The 20,912-nt window shown below is 44.1% G+C and overlaps 1 protein-coding gene across 1 annotated transcript; it reads right to left on the bottom strand.

Annotated features, from left to right (window-relative positions):
• Positions 1 to 3,749: 3,749 nt before the first annotated feature.
• On the bottom strand, positions 3,750 to 18,841 carry LOC309711901 (alpha-2Db adrenergic receptor-like; the record flags this gene model as incomplete). Its single annotated transcript, XM_082542444.1, has 2 exons — positions 3,750 to 5,004; positions 18,515 to 18,841. The coding sequence occupies 2 exons, from the start codon at positions 18,839 to 18,841 to the stop codon at positions 3,859 to 3,861; spliced, it is 1,473 nt and encodes a 490-aa protein (XP_082398570.1). The 3' UTR covers positions 3,750 to 3,858.
• Between the last annotated feature and the right edge of the window lie 2,071 nt (positions 18,842 to 20,912).

Raw genomic sequence — 20,912 nt, 5'->3', positions numbered from 1 at the left:
GCATCCTGCTCGTTTGTGCTCGATGCATTTATTTCTTTTCCTTTTTCATTTAATTATTTGTTTCACATCACAAACAAAAATAATGCCTTTGTTTATTTGATTGTGCACCAAAGGCCCAGGGACACAGAGCTGGTCTTTGTGAAGCAGACAAACTGCTGCGAGTTGATGCTTTCTCTGCTTTTGTAACGCTGTAGCACTACAGCCTCTTTCGGCTTCGCTCGGGATAGTGGATTATGTTTGAAATCAAAGTACTTTGTCCTCCTGCGTGCTTCTGATCACGGCGTCCCCCCTTTTTAGGTTGAATGTAAACGTCCTGTCGAGTCATGTCCGCTCTCAATCAATCAAATGTTGAGATGTGACCAGAACTTACAGTGTAGCTTGGTAATGAGATTTGGAAATTTGTGAAAGAGAGAAGGGGAATGAGATGCAGCAAATGGTCTGGCCTGTTGGAAATGAGTCTCCGCTGTATCACTAAAATAAGCCATAAGCAGAATGCCACAGCAGAGCTACAGAGAGGTGAAATAGGCACAACTGGAATGCTGATGTGATAAGGACAGGTGAGGCGTTTTGATATAACTTACTGAGGTCATGTCCTTCAGTTGGCCTGGAAATATGTTGGGGTTGCTGCCATGCTGTGGTATAATAGAGGAAATCATAGGATAGTCCCCTCTGAAACTGTTCCTCACAGCATGCACATGGACACATCAGCAGTGTCACGGTGCATTAATACAATACAATGTATCCAAATGGGGCCTGTGAGAAGACCAGCGTAAGTTTGCACTGTACTGTTGAGCATGCAGAGAGTACTCACCCCTTAAATCTTTTCCTCTGTTATTCCCTGTTTGTTTGTTCCGTTAAGTTTAAGGACCACGGAAAGTTCCCTTTCCTGGTGTTCAATGAGAGCTACATTCCCACAGAAGGACAGATGATACTGGAAGTCTGGTTTTCATGCTACGGTAAAAACTGAGGCAGAGGGATGAGAGCATTGCAACGTGTTCCTCTGCGTGTGATCTTCTGGTGTTTGCCGACTCACAGATATACATGTGGCCTTGATCTAGTGCCCTTCTAATTTTTGAGTAGACAGGAAGGAGGCTCACTTCACCACATTATCCACCGTATTTACTTCATATTGCATGTGATGCTCACAAACTAAAGTGAGATTTTATTGCCATTTGATTAAAAGTTGCTACAAAAACATCCTCATTTTGATTCATAGTTTATTTTTAATGGTAAATTATTTTCGTTCTGGCTTGTAGCTGCTCAATTACGCCCACACAGTGAGTGACAGCTTAGTATGAAGTGCTGTGGACATGTTGCTTCACTGGGACACAACAGCACGAACCTTCAGGCTGGGCCCAGGACCTCGTCTCCATGTGCTTCACTGTGATCTGTGAGCCTATAAATAAATGAGCTGCTAGATTTTGAAACGTTTTGTTTTATCTATTTATAGCTGAGTTTTGCTGGAGGAAAAAGAATCATTATTCTTATTTGGCCATAAGATGGTTAAGGGTAAAAGACGCATTGATTAATGACACATACCTTGTTTCCTCTCTATTTAAAAACACAGTATTGACCAACACATTTCCAACCCTCCGTTAAGGTTGCTCGTACGTCACAGATATTTTCCTACATTTCCTACATTCTTGAGCAGGAAGCTGTATCCACAACTATGTTTTAAAGTAAGCATATTTTTTCCCAGCTGTGCGATAGACTCTAGAAATATCCAGGGTCCATTCAGCTACTTGCCCTGTGATAGCTGACATATGGGCCAGCTCCCTGGGCTGCCCGACCCAGAGTCTCCTGGGGATGATCTTTGCCTCAGGGTCTCATTGCTGCTTTTTGTGGATGATGTGATTTTTCTTTTTGCTCCATCAGGTGGTGTCCTCCAGCTCACGCTGGGGTACTTCTTTTTTGAATGAGAGGTGGCAGAAATGAGAATTAGCACTTTCACGGTTCTCAGACTCGAAAGTGCTTAAAAGGAGGATGAGTCGTTGCCCCAAATGGAAAGCAGTTAAGTATTTCAAGCTCTTGTTGACAACTGAAGAGAGTGCATGTCCGCAGTTAAGTGGACACAAACGAGCTGTGGACAATGACCAAAAGGGGCTTTGATCATAATTCACAAAATGGAATTTATGTTATTTTTTATAGAAGTCAATGCAACTGGAAGTCTTTCTGCAACAAGAGCAATCCAGTAAAAAGAATTGCAGTTTATGGCACTGGCAGATATGTCCATCTTATATGTGAGCGGGGTGCAGTGGTTGAATACGCCGCCCCTACATGTGCCAAAGTGTTTGTGACCAAGACACTAAGAGCCAAGTTGCTCCACGTGGCAGGGAAGCACCTTGGTGGCAGCTCCTTACACGTCATACTGTGTATGTGCATCTATTTTATTTAATTTTTAAAAATATTTTTTGGCATGTAAGTGCAGGCTGTTTACTTACAATCCTATGAATGCCCGAGAACACTCATGACCATGTAGTCATCTGCATATCCAGACATGTTTGTGTGTTATGTGGCTCACCAAATACAAAGCTGATCTGGATTGGTACTCTAAGAGAGACTTTCTGTTATGCCTGCTGTTCCAGCCTGTACATGGATATATCAGTTGTGGCTCCTCCAGCTGCTGTGTATTTTGGCACACCCCCTTGTGGCATATATCGTATGATAATGCAGACTCTTCATTTTTCACCCAGCCTCTCACAAATGAATATGTTTGATCTAAAGCAGCTCTTCGTTTTGGACCATCCTGCTTCCTTTTAGATTTTGTTAGGGATGAGGTTCTTACATAACTTTAAAGTTATTGTCAAGTATGATGTTGCATAGCAACTGGAGCAATTTTTGTGTATGATTACTCACAGTTGCACTACCAATACCTGTGTCTGTGCTTCATGCTTGAAAAGATATATCAGACTTTATTATAATCTGTTTTATCTTAACTGAAAAGTCATTTATGACGGGGGGTTTTTTTTTGCACAAACTGTGGTAGCGCCTGATTAACCGCACTGTCTGTCCAGTTATCTGCAGCTTAGCTTCATGTCGGCCCCTTCGAGCTCCTTACCAAATACAGTAGAAAGGTAAAAGCTGAGTTACATCACCAGCAGTCCTGAGCTTCAATCTTAAACGTCAGAGGATAATTATCCAATGCTGAATGAGCCTGAGATTGATTATTTTTAGTGGTTAGAGTCTTGGGTGTAGTTAAGCTCTGCCTTTTCTTTCTCTCTCTTTCTGTTCAGCCGCCTGCTACTGTAGCTGTGCATGCATTTTAATGCCTTTGCCCCCAAGCTGTATAGTGTCAACAGAACACTGTCGCTGCATGAAAAACTGGCACATTTCTTACAGCTTTTTCTGTCTCCACCTAAAGTTAAAGTTTAAACTTTGTGCCAGTGGTGTTTAATTACTCTCAGGCACAGTGTGTTATTCAAAGCGCAGTGGTTTGTTCTACCCCTCACATTCCTTAAAGCCTTTTTTCGGTCAATAACAGGATTGCAGAGGCAGTCTGCCTGCTTGCTACAGACATGGAAGAACCACGGGGACGTTGTTCGCTGCCCTGTGGACGTTTTCCTCTAATTAACATTCAAGTTCAGGCACAATCCAGGTTGTGATGTTGAACTGTTATTGCATCAAGGAGGCAGAAACACCTGCCTTTAATCATCTTCCTCTGTGGGTTTACACAAGAATAGAAAGTGATGATTTAATAAATTAGTGAGTGGTTGAATAATGAATCAATGCTCCGGCTGTATGACAAGCCCTTTAATGTCGATATGACAGCACAGTGGAAAACAGGGTTAAAACTGCGTGTCCACAATTGCGTTTTAATGCGTGTCAGTGTGTGCGCTCACACACACACGCTCAGACATCTTAGGTTCGTTTATGAGTCTGGAATAAAATCTTCTTGAAGGCCCTTCTGAAGTCTCGGTTAAAAATGGTGTAGATGATGGGGTTCAGGCAGCTGTTGCAGTACCCGATCCAGAAGAAGAGGTTGAAGAGAGTATCAGGGATGATGCAGTTCTCCCTGCAGACAGCGTGGAGGCTGTAAGTGAAGAAAAACGGGAACCAGCAGAGGACAAATACGCCCATCACCACTGCCAGGACAAATGTGAAGCGCTTCTCCCTCATTTGAGCCACTTTGTTTTTGGATAGAGACGCGTGTCTGCTGCGGACGGGCACCGGAGACGGGAGAAGGAAATGGTTGGAGCCGTGGTCCGATGATGCCCACGATATGGAGGCACAGGAAGGAGGGGGCACAGAAGGAGGGGGTTTCAAACTGTTTGCTGCTCCCTCCGCGTCCTTTCCCTCATCTGTTTTCATCCTCCCACCGCCTCTCCTGGGGAAGCGGAGTGATGAGGAAAAGGACAAGGATGTTTTTATTTCACCTTGGCAGCTCCGTTCCTCTAAGTCGATCTCATCCAGCTCTCCTCTCCTGTGAGTGCTGCTGTTGCTGTCGATGTTGGAAGAACTGTGTCGGGCGGGGGGCCGCGGGCTGTCCAGCTCATACTGAGGACAGCCCTTCCTTTGGCAAACCCTGGACGTGCCCACGAAACACGTCTCGGACTGCGACGGCTGCCGCTCCATCACGTTCTTCGCCACGAACACGGTGGAGGCCCGCTGCTTAGCAACGCGGTATATCTTACAGTAAACGAGTATCATGATGACTCCCGGGGCGAAGAAGGACACCAGGCAGGAGGAGAGGATGTACCATGTCTGGTTGTTGAGGAGACACTCCTGTGTGTGCGTGTTATTCTCCCCGTACGTCCCCAGATCCTCTTTGTGGGTCATTAGCAGCGGTGGGGACGAGATGACAATAGATATGAGCCACACGATGCTGATCATCGTTTTGATCCGCCGGGGAGTACGTTTGCGGTTGTAGCTCACCGCTTTGGTGACGGACCAGTATCGGTCAAGGCTGATGGCACACAGGTGGACAATGGAGGAAGTGCAAAAGAGGACATCCAGAGCCAGGTAGAAGGAGCACCAGGTGGAACCAAAGTACCAGTAGCCCATGACCTGGAAGGAGGACAAAGTGATTAAGACGTGTACGAAGAAAAGTGCTTATTCCTCAATCAGCATCTGTCAGCAGGGAATCGCTTAATCGAATATTTCACTGCAGTATAAATATTCTGTCAAAACCTCATAACTGCCACACTGGCTGCTGCTTTTTTACTCTGGAGGCTCTTACGGCAGCTGCTGCTCTGGTCTTCCTCCAGCCAGTTCAAAACAGTAATCTTTTCCCAGAAATATTCATCAACCCCCCCCCAGCTTCTGCTAGCACCAAGTCTGTCCTTTTCCAATGTCCCTTTTCATCTGCCCTCATGTACTTCAGTTTTTTATGACCTGCTTGGTAAAAACAAAAAGTAGCACATGTTACCCTGTTGCACTCCTAGTTTATCGATTTAGAGGTGTGAAATGAGCCTGCATGTTAGATGAGGGTTAAAATAAATTGACTGTTTTTATTTGCACAGCACACAATCATAAACAGCAATTCCTAAAACTGGGCCAACAGTTCTTCTTACTTTTCAAGCTGCTGATCATAGCTGTGGCAGACTGAAATAACAGAATACAGCAGGATCTTTAAGTGCAGTAAACAGAAAGACAGACAGCGAGATAAATGGGAGGGAAAGCCACAAAAGTCCAGGAGCACAAATCAGTAGTTTCATTTCAACACTATTGTTGTTAAACTGTAAATCTTTATATGGAAGGATCACCATGGAATATTCCATCGTTTTTCTTTGAACATCGTACTTCTTGAATTTCAGGCGGCGGGGTGAAGCTGGCTTCAAGAACAGATAAACAGTTATGAAGATAAGCACTCAGCCGTAGACTGAGGTGTAAGCTCAACATTTCTCACAGATTCCATTTATACACAAGACACAAGCGCACTTTAAAAGTGTTGCAAACATCTCATTTTATGAAATGCCTTTTCTGTAAATTGCCTAACTTCTAATAATTAATAGATTAGTACAATCGTCTGTCTCTCCAGTGAGTCTCCCGTCACATTGAAAGACTCCAACATGTTGGACTGCAGCTGGAGCCTGTACTCCTTGTTCTGTTCATTAGCCTCCGAGTGCCTAGCGAAGCACCGTGTGGTTGATGGTTAGAATGGCCCCCTTCTCATCTCCACCAACTGCAGTCCAAGACAACAACATCAAAGACCACTGTAACCATGACCATCCATCAGCAGGGAACATAAGCCATGCTAGATGGTTAAAATAAGGGCTTGGTAGTTAACTGGTAAGTCTACATATTAGTGCAGTTTCTTTGTGTTCTCTCCAGTCTCATCTCTTTTCCTTGTCAGAGTACCTGGTACAATAGCCGTGTCCAAATTCAGAGGCTGCATCTTCCTGAGGACCCGGCCTTCGCAGTCTACGTGGGCCGGGTCCTCCGAAGGCCAGGTAGGCCAGAAGTGAGTGGCTGTGAAATTGGACGGTCTAGCCAATAACATTTTTAAGTTATCTAAGTGACTTATGTATCATGTTTAACCTGAGTAGTGAAAGACCGCAGGGGTCTGAAAACGATTTGCCGGGACTTCGCCGTTCTCGCCGGCTCTAGTGAGCCTTGAACCCCCGGCAAGCTATTGAGCTGGTGGGTAACAGACGTCTCCAAAAACGTCTGAGCACTTTTACAAATATGTGATTTGAAGTTTACACAGCAACATTTTCACTTGAAAATATCTTAAAAGTTTATTTTGTGACCCAGAAAGAGTAATAAGAGTAATATTAAAACTAAGTAGCTGCCGCCATTGTTGGAAACTGGAATTGGCCGTCTGAGCCACGCTATGAATCCCACGAGGGATACACCCGACCCATCCTTCAAATCTGGGGAAAAGGAGGACGCAAATTTGGACCGCCTTCATTGCGTCGCTGTGATGTAATCGACCTGGATGCAGCCCATGAATTTGGACACCCCCAATAACTCCCCTCATAACTCCACCCATCCTTCAGCTGAAGAAAGAAGTAGCAGACGAGACTAGGTAAGAACTAGTTACAATGTAACCAGTTAAGTAGGAGACTAAAGACGGCTCAAAGTACCAGGATGACGGTGGTGTGAGAGTGAATACAAAGACCTGAGCAGGAAGGAACAGAAAGTACTACAGATATGAAGCCATGTCTAACACAATACAGCTGCAGGATCATTTCAAGGAATAATAGCTAAAGAAAAGCAGGAACAAAGCACCAGGTAGTTATTGCTGAGAGCAGAGGAGAACATCAGAGTGGATTCAGCAGCTACACATCAAACAGGTGCCTCCGAACTTGAGCGAGGGGAAACAATTAATTAAATTGTTCAGAATTATCTGTCACGTTTTTTAACAAGCCAAGATGTTGACAGTCTACTTCTCACACGTTTTCATGCAGAATGCCAGAGAGCGTCTCTTCATTACTCAGTAAGACGTTCAAATTCATTTCATGTTTCCAGCTCAAAGGACAACAAACACTTCCAAGTAAAACATGAACGCTTCTCCATATCAGCCATGACTGGGCTTCCCCGCTCAGTTACTCAGTGATAATATCATGGTCCAGGCTGTCCGTCAGTGTGTAAGGTGTGTTTTTTCTACTTCCTGTCTACCTCGCCTGCCTCTCCTCACCTGCAGGTCATCGGCAGTACTTAAGGAGCAGCTCAGACCTTCACTCTTCGCCAGATCGTCGGCTACTCTGTAGCAGTAAATTAGCCCTAATGGTCGGTTTGACCTTTGTTACTTCCTGTGAGACGGACATCTTATTTTATTAGGATCCTCTATCCAACAAGAATGGGTCAACACTCGTCTTCCTGCAGCAACTGTCCCTTTAGTTCCCAAACATTTACTGACCGATGTTTCAAAGATGGGAGATGTTAGACTGTGGTAACCATGGCTCCGTGTGAGCATCTTTAGCTGTTTTGTGTTATTACCATCAAAAACAAAATGACTCAAAATGCTTCATTTTCTCAATTGAACCATTTGATGGTTTCTATGTTCTGTTGTAAATAACATGGGTTTATGAGATTCTGCAAAAAGAGCATTCTCTCTAACGTGAATAAAAAAAATCCACACGTCCACCACCAAAAATAATGATATTAAAAATGTACCTGAAGTTACACCAACAGGCACCTCTGTGTGTTTGCACCCAGCACATGTTTCAGTACTCACTGGTATTACTTATACAGGTTTTTCCTGCAAACTCAGGGGTTTTCACAACAAGCCACATGCTCCCATACCCACGATGCATCATTTGATCCCTTTAAGACCTTTCTAACTAACCCTCACACACACATGCACACTCACAATCTGAGAGATGCATCGGGGGTTTGGTACATTACCTTGCCCATTAAGGATTGGATGAGGCTCAGCTCCAATAATTGACCTTTGGTGTAGTAGATGACCTGCTCTACTTCCTCAGTCACAGGAGGAATCGATAACCCTCTGAGGTCTACATCAGCGTACTGAAGGCGGTGATCCTGACCCTCGCTCTAACCGAACACTACACTTAAAAAAAAAAACAACAAAATTGATGTTTTGGTAAATATGTGATTAGCTTTTGCTGCGTGTCAGCAAAGCGATCATGTCTTTGTTCCAGGTCTGCCAAGACTTTGCCTTTCAATAAACACAAAGCCTGCTGATTTCCTGGGGTTAGGGTTAGAGTTGTCCCTGACCTCAGAGCGTCAACATTCAGACTGCTCAATCCCAGCTTTAATTTCACACACTGCGCTCAATCCCCATCGGTGTTCGAGAAAATCTAGGAAATAATTCCATCCATGACCTTTATGCAAATGTATGAGCATGAGTGAATTTATGTGTCGGTCTTTTGTGGTGACAAGAAAGCTGTGTGCTTAGGTGAATGCACCTGAAAGAATCCAATCACAGAGATTGAGCTTCTTGTGTCGGGGCTCAGCCTTAGAGATAAGACGAGGAGATCAGTCAAAGCCACGAGGTGCTTCGGGCATCCTACTGGGATGCCTCATGGGTGTTCCTGTTGTGACGTGTTTTAGAAGGAGACCCCAGGACAGATCCAGGACACGCTGAAGAGACGGACTCTGAGCTGGGCCTCAGTATCTCCCCAGAAGAGCTGGAGGGGGTGTCAGGGCATCTTTGCTGCTGCCCTCAACATGCAGACCCCGTTAAGAAGTAGAAACTGAATGGATGGATGAAGTAAATTTGTTGCCATAAACAGCTGATGGGGCTCACACTTCCGCAGGCTGCAATTATTACAAGGAGATGAGGGAAGGATATGATTTGATTCAATGTGCTTTAATCAAAGAGTAAAAAATGGAGAAATGTCTTCAACGTTTCTTGTGTCTCAGCAGCAGAGCAGAAGCTGCTGTGAACATTACATACATTCATGTATGTTTTGTGCATTATATATCATGTATTTGTTTCTTCTGCATGCTTCAAATGTTTTGAAAATGTCTGTTTTCCTTCTGGGTATTGCAAGGTCAAATCGGAAATGCATTTTTAAAAACAAGTGGATGGAAATGCTTCTCTTGATCCACACCTGGATACTAATTCAAAATTCAGCACCAGAAGCTCCCACCCCACATATTTACCCCCGGCTTCATTGTGATGCAGTCTTTATGTGCATGCAGTGCATGTTTTTGGCCCAATGCTGGAGGGTTCCTTTAACCCTGTCATGCATGAATTATGACAACCTCAATCAGGATTTTTTTCTTAAGTATTTATTTTCATCTTTAGCCATGAAAAGATGAATAAAGTACTTATTGTTATTGCATTGCAATTTTGAGGTACTAAAGTCGCTTTGAACAGCAGCTGTAGACCTGGTCTCCAACTTCGAAGCATTCATTTCAAAAGCAACCAGTTCATTTTCACACAGTTGCATTACTGGTCATGCTGTGGTCTCCTACCAGTGTTTCCCCAGTGTCACTGAAAGCCTAAAAGCCTGCTAATAGAAAATATGTAAAAAGGTCTGCACCATGTGATTCACAGTCCTTGGATCAGTCTTTATAAGTAAACTAAAGGCTTCACTATATCTTCCACTACACTGCTTTCTTTTGTTGGCGTTTTAATCGCAGTGATTAAAAAAACCACAAGCTGCCCTTTTTCTATTTGTCATTTATCCAAGTGAATGGTAAATATGGTAAATGGCCTGTATTTGTAAAGCGCTTTACTTAGTCCCTAAGGACCCCAAAGTGCTTTACACTACATTCAGTCATCCACCCATTCACACACTGGTGTGAACATTTCACATGACTTAATTTAGAAGACTCAGTGGAGGATTCCCAGTTGTTACAGCTTTTTTCTTTGAGGTGTGAAGGTGGACACCCTCGTGAGTCTGTGAAGGTTCTCAGTCATCCAGGTCATCGTAGTCTAAGGAGCTTGGAAAGAAAAGCGTCTGGAGTTCTTTAAGTTGCTTGAAGACGTTTCACCTCTCATCCGAGAAGCTTCTTCAGGTCAAATGCTGGAGAGTCCCAGATTGACCTCAGAAAACAACATGATAGGTTGGGGCTAAGTTTCACAGCGGGTTCACCTGAAACCTTGGCTGATTGTGACCCACACCCGCTTTCACACCATGGATCGTGTGATTAGGTAGAGGATCATTAGGGGGTCCTTTGGCCCTCTTGGGGGGGACAGTCCTACAGGGTTTAACTCTGGGACTCTCCACCTTTTGACCCTAGAACTGAAGAAGCTTCTCGGATGATAGGTGAAACGTCTTCAAGCAACTTAAAGAAGTCCAGACACTTTTCTTTCCAAGCTCCTTAGACACCCCTGTGAGGTAATCCAGCTTTAAGTGAATGGTAAATGGTAAATGGCCTGTATGTGTATAGCGCTTTGCTAGTCCCTAAGGACCCCAAAGCACTTTACACATCCAGTCATCCACCCATTCACACACACATTCACACACTGGTGATGGCAAGCTACATTGTAGCCACAGCCGCCCTGGGGTGCACTGACAGAGGCGAAGTGATTCAAAATTAGTAATGCACATTTCTAAAAAATATGTTACTGTGTACATCAGCACTGAATATGAATAAATATGTGTTTGTGTTACAGTAAATTAGTCAGTGTAGTGCATATCATTGCACTGCACTGAAGGTCCAACCAAGCATCAGAACGGGAGAGAAAGGAAAGAAAAGAAAACTGAGTACTTCAGAAACTGTTGATCTACTGGAATTTTTCCACACAAGCATCTATAGAGTTCACAAAGAATGGCAGGAAAAAGACAAAACATCCAGTTAGTGGCAGTTCTCTAGAAAAAAAAAAATCTTTGTCTTTCCCAGAGGAGACAGCTCAGAGGAGGGGAACAGTAACTCAAACAACGACTCATTACAACCAAAGTGTGCAGAAGAGCATCTATGAATGCATCATACACTGGGCTTGGGCCACAGCAGCAGAAGACCACACCAAGTGCTAATCCTGTCAGCTAAGAGCAGTTTGCAAAGGCTCACCGAAGTGAACAATAAAAGGTTGGACAAATGTTGCCTGATCTCATGAGTCTGGATTTCTGCTGAAACGACATGAAAGCATAGATCCATCCTGCCTTGAATAAGTGGTTCGAGGTACTTATGGCGGTGATGGGAGATATTTTCTTGGCACACTTTGGCTCTTTACCAGCTGTGCGTCATTTAAATACCACAGCCCACCTGAATATTGTTGTTGACCATGTCTATCTCTTTACAGCCACAGTGTACACATCTTCTGATGGCTGCTTACAGCAGGATATGCAAATGATCCCAATCAGGTTTCTTGAACATCACAGGCTTTGAGGGTCATTTCAAACAGATGAGCTACTTGGGTATGAGATTCCTATTTGATGCAATCTCGCGGTAATGGAGCGGAAAATGGGACAGACTTTGTCACAATGGTAGGAGGGCACGTTGAAATGCTGGGATGAAAAGTGTCATGATCGGCTGTGTGCTGCAGGCAGGAAAGGACCCAAAGGCAGACTCATAGGCGAGACTCAAACACAGGAATAAACTGTACAAAACTAAACTGGAAAATCTAATGAACTGAACACACAGAGACTCACACAACCATGAGGGAGATCGCAACGCCGGACAGAAGGAAACAAAGAGCTTAGACAGGGAACAACAAGGGAACAGGAAACACATGGGGAACTCAGCTGGAGACAGAAGACGCAAAGCTAAACACAACACATGAGACGAAGTACCTTCAGAGTAAGAGAAGCAAAACGCTGGGTTTTCTTGGACCATGACAAAAAGCTTTTTTTAATTCCAAAAAAATAAATTGCCTAAATAAATTTATTGGGTGACTGGACTTTAATTTAAAAAAAAAATAGTGGAGGCTTACAAATGATGCAGAATAGTTGAGTCCACAGCACAGTCTGACTGGTACTGGGCTGTACTGGCAGCTACACCTTACTCCAAGCAGTCATTTGTATTGATCGCGGCTTCAGCTGAAAACGTAGCAACACAAGAAGCACTAAGCTGTATTATATGGTGACCCGCTCTGAGGGAAGTGAGCTTTTGTGTACTCTAATGAATGCCATCGGGAGTTATTATGTATTACTAAATAACTCCTGCAAGACCAGTGTCCTTATTAGCTGTTCTATGTCGTATGATTGCACCTGTCATACGCCTAAATCAGGCCAACATATTTTAACATACTGTAAATATTGTTTTATAAACAAGAATGGCGCTGGTGAGGTCGGCTGCCGTTGTTCCAGATCTACTGGCGTTTAGATCAACTGGCGTTGGTCGAACAGATGTGTGGCAGTCTTGCGTTTCAGTAGCTACTACAGACAAACCAGCAAAAAAACGCCAAATGTGTCATCTGTGACACTTGTGAGGTTGTCTCAAACACACTCTGTCAGTCTTGATGCTGTTGAACAACAAAATGTTTAAAAATGTGGCGAGTTTACCTGGTGATATCCTCATGCGCGACGCGATCGCAAAAACAGCAAACAAGTAACACCACGCCGATGTTGTTCACAGGACAGCAAGAGTAAACGATCGGGAGACTCTTGTCGTCGTTATCGTTCCCCTCGCACGGTTTATTTCTCCGAATTCAGCGTTTTTGCTTCACAACTAAAGCGAGCAGTTTACTTTGTGCACTAACATGGAGTCGAGTCAACCAGCGCCACCTCTGGCCAAGTGCCACAGCCTACAGCCAGATCAACCTGTGACACATCTGCACCACGTTTGAATCAGTGTCATGCACATTTGTACCTTTCAATTGTCTCTGTTTGTGCGTCATGCAAATAAACCTTTGGAAAGAATGAAATGATATCATATATTCCTTATTGGCCTACATTTGTACAAAATTCCAAATTATATACACAAAGTCATAGAAATCACCACTCCAATTGGTCATCATGATTTTGATATTCTCTTTTTCCATAACAATGAAATACACCTTGGACAAATATGACACATCAATATTTCATTAGTGTTGTCACGTCACATCCTGTAAGCATCGTTTGTCTGTGTCTGTTCCCTGGAAATTAATATTTCCAGCCAATATAGGCAATCCATCAACATGGCTGGAGTTATATACAGTCTGTATAAGTGTGGTTAATCTAATGAACATTTGTAAGGAGATGGCAGTTACTTTGAATTCACAGCAGTTACACAGTGATTAGTAATAAACAGCCAGTGAGAGTGAGTGGATTTAAGAAAGTCAGTGACTCAGGTGTGTCGCTTGGTTTGTCATCTGTTTGTGAGACTGGAGGAGACGTAGAAATCCTTTGTTTTAAATCTTAGTTAGGAAGATTCCTGTTTGAAAACAAGCACTTTCTGTGAGGAATGCAAGAAGTACATCTGCAGAAAGCACATTTTGTCCAGCATGTGGACAAAATTGAAAATGTTGAGCATTGAAAAACTGAGAACGTTGGGCAAGTTCAAAAGAAATGTGTTTGTAAGAACGAAAAACCAAATTGTTCCTAAAATAGTTATGGAAAGTCTAACTGTTGTATGTCTGTGTTCTACATGTTTATCTAATGGAAAATAAAGTTGCTATTGTTTTATTGCAGTTTTTGGATAATTCTGAGTGGATTTACACAGTACGGGTCAAAATGACCCGCAACAAAATCAATGTCAATTGTTTGTTCTTCAACATAATACAAGGGTTAATTTCCAAAACTTGCTTATGATCTTCAATTTGTAGCAGATCCACTATCACACAGCAGCTGGAGCAGTCTCCAATGGAGGTCAGTCCACTACTACCATAGCCTACTACTAGATTAACTTGTGACACATCTGCACCTGCTGCTATGATCACATTGAGTAGAGGCTGAGTGGCTGCACTTACCCCTGGTACATCCAAATCTGCCCACAAACATGTTGACAGATGCAATGGCAGCAATGTGGATTGTCAACACTAAAAACAATCAGTAAGCAAAGACAACAGGGATCACTTTTTTCTGTTTATTTAGCACCCACAACATTTGTCCACAACACTGTGTGGTACCACTTTCCACAGAAGGTGCATTCAATCTGCAAGATTGAATGAGATTGTCAGGGTCATTGTCTGACTGTTTATTACTAATCACCTGCAGTACATTCACAGTAACTGCCATCTCCTTACAAATGTTTATTAGATTAACCACACTTATACAGACTGTATATAACAACCAACTCTGAAATGTTCGTTTGCAGAGGGAAGACACAGGCAGACTATGCTAACGACATGTGATGTTACAACACTAATGAAATATTGATGTGTCATATTTGTCCAAGGTGTATTTCATTGTTATGGAAAAAGACAATATCAAAATCATGATGACCAATTGGAGTGGTGATTTCTATGACTTTGTGTATATAATTTGGGATTTTGAACAAATGTAGGCCAATAAGGAATATATGATATCATTTCATTCTTTTCAAAGGTTTATTTGCATGACGCACAAACAGAGACAATTGAAAGGTACAAATGTGCATGACACTGATTCAAACGTGGTGCAGATGTGTGTCACAGGTTGATCTGGCTGTAGGCTGTGGCACATGGCCAGAGGTGGCGCTGGTTGACCCGACTCCATGTTAGTGCACAAAGTAAACTGCTCGCTTTAGTTGTGAAGCAAAAACGCTGAATTCGGAGAAATAAACCGTGCGAGGGGAACGATAACGACGACAAGAGTCTCCCGATCGTTTACTCTTGCTGTCCTGTGAACAACATCGGCGTGGTGTTACTTGTTTGCTGTTTTTGCGATCGCGTCGTGCATGAGGATATCACCAGGTAAACTCGCCACATTTTTAAACATTTTGTTGTTCAACAGCATCAAGACTGACGGAGTGTGTTTGAGACAACCTCACAAGTGTCACAGATGACACATTTGGCGTTTTTTTGCTGGTTTGTCGGTAGGAGCTACTGAAACGCAAGACTGCCACACATCTGTTCGACCAACGCCAGTTGATCTAAACGCCAGTAGATCTGGAACACCGTCACGACTGCTCCGACCACTTTTTCTTTGTCTTTGTTTTTTAAGTTAGTTTTCAGCGTTTCTAAATCGGCAAAATCATCACTATTGGGTACATTAGGTATGACAGTGACACTCTTGTTTCTATTGGTATACAATGTACTCACAATTCGAAGTTTTTAACTCCGGATCCGAGCTGGCCAAGTGAGATCTTGAGGGAGAACAAAGGGAAGCGACGCTCTGAGATCCCGCTCCACTGCATACAACACGGGACTCACGACGGGGGACATGGACCCGTACAAAGCCGCGTCATATAACGTGCGGAGGGCGGTGAAAGAGGCGAAGCAGCGCTATGGGAGGAAACTAGAGTCACAACTCCAACAGAGTGACTCTAGGAGCCTGTGGCGGGGACTAAGGACAATAACGGACTATAAAGCACCAACAACCGGTATGACGAACGCGGCCGTGACTCTGGCAGACGAGCTGAACACTTTCTTTGCTCGCTTCGAGGCTGCAGCTAAGGACTCCAACAATGCTAGTGCTAGCGGCGCTAATGGCTGCAAACAGGAAGATACTGCCAGCACCGGAAACGTGCTCGTCATCTCCGAGCATGAAGTAAGGAGAGCCTTCAAGAGAGTGAACACCAGGAAAGCAGCAGGACCAGACGGCATCCCAGGTCGTATCCTCAGAGACTGCGCATACCAGCTAGCTCCTGTGTTCACTGAGATATTCAACATCTCTTTATCTCAGTCGGCGATCCCCACATGCTTCAAAGCGTCCATCATTGTTCCTGTCCCGAAGAAACCCCACCCTGCTCCTCTCAATGACTATCGCCCTGTAGCCCTCACCTCAGTAGTGATGAAGTGCTTTGAACGCCTGGTCAGAGACTTCATCATTTCTTCACTACCAGACACACTGGACCCACTACAGTTCGCTTACCGCCCAAATCGTTCCACAGACGATGCCATCTCTCATCTCCTCCAAACATCACTCACTCACTTGGACACTAGAAGGGGGAATTATGTTAAAATGCTCTTCATAGACTACAGCTCTGCATTTAACACCATAATTCCCTCCACACTCACCACCAAGCTGGAGCATCTGGGACTCAGCTCATCTATGTGTCAGTGGATCTCCAACTTCCTAACTGGCAGACCACAGGCAGTAAGGATGGGCGGACATGTCTCAGCCTCCACCACTCTCAGCACTGGAGCCCCCCAGGGGTGTGTTCTGAGCCCCCTGCTGTACTCTTTGTACACATATGACTGTGTGGCCACTACCAGCTCCACCACCATCGTCAAGTTTGCTGACGACACCGTCGTGGTGGGCCTGATCTCTGATAACAACGAGACGGCCTACCTGAAGGAGATTAGGAATCTGGAGAACTGGTGCCAGAGGAACAACCTCCTTCTAAACGTCAGTAAGACAAAGGAGCTGATAGTGGACTTCAGCACTAAGCAGGAGAGGAACTACCAGACCCCCGTCATCAACGAGTGCCCAGTGGAGAGAGTGGACAGCTTCAAATACCTCGGAGTTCACATCACGCAGGACCTGTCATGGTCCTGTCACATCAACACCGTGGTGAAAAAGGCCCGACAGCGTCTCTACCACCTCAGACGCTTGGGAGACTTCCAACTGCCCTCCAAGGTGCTCAGGAACTTTTACTCGTGCACCATAGAGAGCATCCTGACGGGAAACATCTTAACCTGGTTCGGGAACAGCACCATGCAGGACAGACGAGCTCTACAGAGGGTTGTGCGGTCAGCTGAGCGCACCATCCGCTCCGAGCTCCCTGACCTGCACTCAATCTACAGCAGGCGGTGCTGGACCAAGGCCAGGAAGATCGTGAAGGACCTCAGCCATCCCAACAACAGACTGTTCTCTCTGTTGAGGTCAGGAAAGCGATTCCGCTCCCTGAAGACCAACACAGAGAGACTGAGGAGGAGCTTCTTCCCGCAGGCGATACGGTCTCTCAATCACACCACCACACAGTACTGACCCACACATACAGTTCTTACACACACACTGGACTTTCTGGACATTGTTTTTGCACAACACTGGTCACTATATTCTTCATTTCCAGTTAATACTTGTACAGCTGCTGTTATTGTGTATATATTTATTTATATTTATATTTCTTCATACATTCTTATATAGTTCTATATTGTGTATTGTGTATTTTGTTGTACAGTTATTTTATTTTCAACTTTAATTTATATATTTTATCTTATTCTTTCCCAGTTAAATTTACCCTTCATTCTAATTTGTGTTATACAGTTATTTCATTTTTAACCTTAATTTATATTTTATTCCTTCCTAGTTAAATTTACCCTTTTTAATTTTTATATTTATTTCCTATCTTATTCATAGCCTTTTCCTTTTTTGTTTTCTTTAGGTCACGAGCAGTTGTCCAAGCATTTCACTACATATCGTACTGTGTATGACTGTGTACGTGACAAATAAAATTTGAATTTGAATTTTGAGTTTGGACTTAACATTTATCAACATGATGACATGATTTACTGTTATTATGGCGTGCCTTAGGACGCATTATCAATGCGGTTTGGCCTCTGATGTACCTCATCACCAAACAGCACAAGGCTGCAAGCTCACGGGGCTCGGATCAGTCCCGTACGCTTGGTACTTGCAGAGGGTCATTCTGTATAGCAGCCAGTGAGCACAGAGTGAGAGGATGATGAAAGTGAAGAGAGAGGGGAGAATGGAGGGTGCCCTGAGGGTGACAATAAGGATGAGCAGGGGACAGAGAGAAAAATAGGATAGCTTTTTTTTAGGCTTTTTATATCATGGAAATCATAAATACTCAAATGAAAATGAAGAAAATCATGTTCTCTTAACCTTGATACTCCCAGTGAAACTCATTTAACCATCAAATAATTGTAGACTGCAGTATGTTGAGAAATGAAAGGAAAGGGCTGCACAGAGACTACTCATCTGTCGGCAGACTCAGCGTTGCAGGAGCTCTGTGGTGAGCCCCTGCGTTGGTGCAGTGAACACTGTATTTTTTCACAAGAGAAGAATCGAGATGGAGAGAAACCTCCAGACCAAGTTTGAACAACATCTAAAATTATTGGACTTTCAGAGATTTGACCTGATCGGCGCTAATACAGCTATTAATTCTTGTTTGTAAACAGACAAGGAACAGGAACCGAATACATAGAAAACTGTGTGAACTTGGAACTACAAAACAGTCGCCTCACCTCATTGGCTAGGGAGAAGGGGATGACCAGAGTTGCCACCAGTATGTCCGCTGAAGCCAGAGACACCAGGAAAAGGTTCTGAGGTGCCCTCAGGGCTCGACTGGTGAACACCGCCACCACGACCAGCACGTTCCCCACCACAGTCCCCAGGATGATGACCGTGACCACCAGCACGATAAACACCGACGCCACCTGCGAGTGAGGAGGTAGAGGAGGAGATCTGGACGAGCCAGAGGACGCCTGGCTGACATTCTCCAGAGAAGAGTTTGGTATCAACGTGGCCGGCGTGGTGGCCGTTACAGGCGTCAACGCCTCCGATGCTTCCATCCTGCTTAAACCACTGACGTTGTGATCTCCATTTTCACTGAAGACCAGTGCATGTGTCTTTATGTCACAAAAAAAAAAAACCAGCGAAAACACAGAAATGTCCCCCAAATATCTTCACCAACTTCCAAATATTAAAGTTTCAAAAAAAAGAAAAAAAAAGATGATTTGTCTCTTGACAAAAATCGATTTCTGTCATTCTCACAGGACGATAACTATCCTGAATATTTCATACTATTATCCTCTGAAACATGCAGCTTGATATCAGTGGTCGTGCCCAAACACACTCTGCCACTACATGAAGGGTTTGCATGAGAAATTTCATTAAGAAAATCCCGTCTTCTAAAGTCCCCACTTTTAAATTTTATATAAAAGCTACAGACTGACCTGTTTAACTCCAGTGAGCTGAAGGAACGAAGACAAGCATATGGCTGCGTGCTCTAGTTGGAGTGAGGACAGAAAGCCTATTTGGGATGCATGGTACCCTCATTCTGCTGCACTGGGAAAACAACCAGCAGCTGAAAAGTGGAGAGAAAAAAATACTCAAAAGAAAAGATTAAATCTTTAAAAATAAAAAAAGAGTCAAGAAAAAAAAGCAGGTCCTCACTTTCATGCGAGTTATTGCTGAGCTGAGTGACGGTGCTGCTGCCGCTGCTGCCGCTGCTGCTCACTAAGTCGGTACTGCTGGAATAGAGAAGAGAGGAGGAGGAGAGAGAGATGAAAAGAAGAAAGACTTGGACAGGAGCGAGAGAGAGGAAGAGGTGTTTGAAGGAGAAGAGGCAAGGAAAGAGCAAAGGAGTGAGACAGAAACGATGGATGAAGTGTGAGAGTGTGGGAGGAGGGAAAAGGGGAACACGGGGAGATATAGGAATGGGGAATGAAAAGGAAACTAATGAAGCTAGAGAGAGCAAGAAGAAGAAGAAGATGAAGATGAGATGAAAGAGGGGAACTGGAATTGGGAGGAAACTGAAAATAAGGGATAGTTAAAAAGAAAAGAAAGGGGAGAGGGGAAATGAAGGGTAAAGATGAACAGACAAAACAGGAAACAGAAAAGAAATGAGAAGGTGTAGAAAAAGGAAAGACTGCAGGGGCCTGTGGAGGAAAGAGGAAAAAGGAAGGATGAATGGCAGGAAGAAGAGGGGAGGAGAGGCGAGAAGAACAAGAGTAGTTATGTAAGAAAAAATAAAGACAGAGAAAAGGGAAAAAACAGAGGGGAAAGAACGGACAGGAAGATGAGGAAAACCGGGCAAAGCAGACAAGTGAAGACTGGAAGACAGGAAGAGATGAGGAAAACTATGACAGGCTCAAGAAAGAAGAGAGAAGGAAGTGGGAGGAGTAAGGAACTGAGTGTGAAGGAAGCAAAGAGAGAAAGGGAGAGTGGAAAGTGGGCAGAAGAGAAAGAAAAGAGGGGAGAGAAAGGAGAGGAGGTAGAGAAGGAAATGGAAAGGAGCCTCGGAGAAAAGAGAGAAAGAAGAGTTGTGTCAAGTTCTGAGTGCTCATCAGTTTCCATTTATCCTGAGATGAGAGAAGTCAGAGCAAAGAGCCTTTTACTTAATCACTGATGCTCTTAATTTAGCTGCCTGGCACTGAGCGCTCACATGTAGGCAGATCGACCAGAATCCGCCTGCACTGTGGTTACACTTCTCCTGCATGTGAATGCAACTCACCACAGTGACACTCGCACGCCTTTCACACCAGCGTCAGAGGTGGCTGAACTGTCACAGCCATGCGTGACAGGAATCCATGCAGGGAGGTAATCCTGTGGTGCCACGGCCCGTGGGCACCTTTACAGTGGATACATACAGTCTGTCTTCTTGCTCTTACTGCCTCGCTGCATCAACATCATCAGGGATTCCTGAGGGAGCGTTCATATTAGCCACGTTTGGAGCCGTTTATTCAACCTGTGGGGCTTTAGGTCATTGAGAATAATGAATCTTCATGGAGGGAAATTAACGCATCACCACCAAATGCATTGTTGGTGGTGCTGTTCCATATGTGCTCTTCAAGCTAGCAAAGAGTGTTCATCCTCTCCCAAGTCCAAAGCCCCATTTTGCTTTTTATTTTTTGAAGTGGT

Source organism: Aulonocara stuartgranti, assembly GCF_965226115.1.
Source record: "Aulonocara stuartgranti genome assembly, chromosome: 1".
Taxonomy (NCBI): Eukaryota; Metazoa; Chordata; class Actinopteri; order Cichliformes; family Cichlidae; genus Aulonocara; species Aulonocara stuartgranti.
Note: the sequence above shows the minus strand (reverse complement) of the source record. Positions and strands in the feature narration are given on the sequence as shown.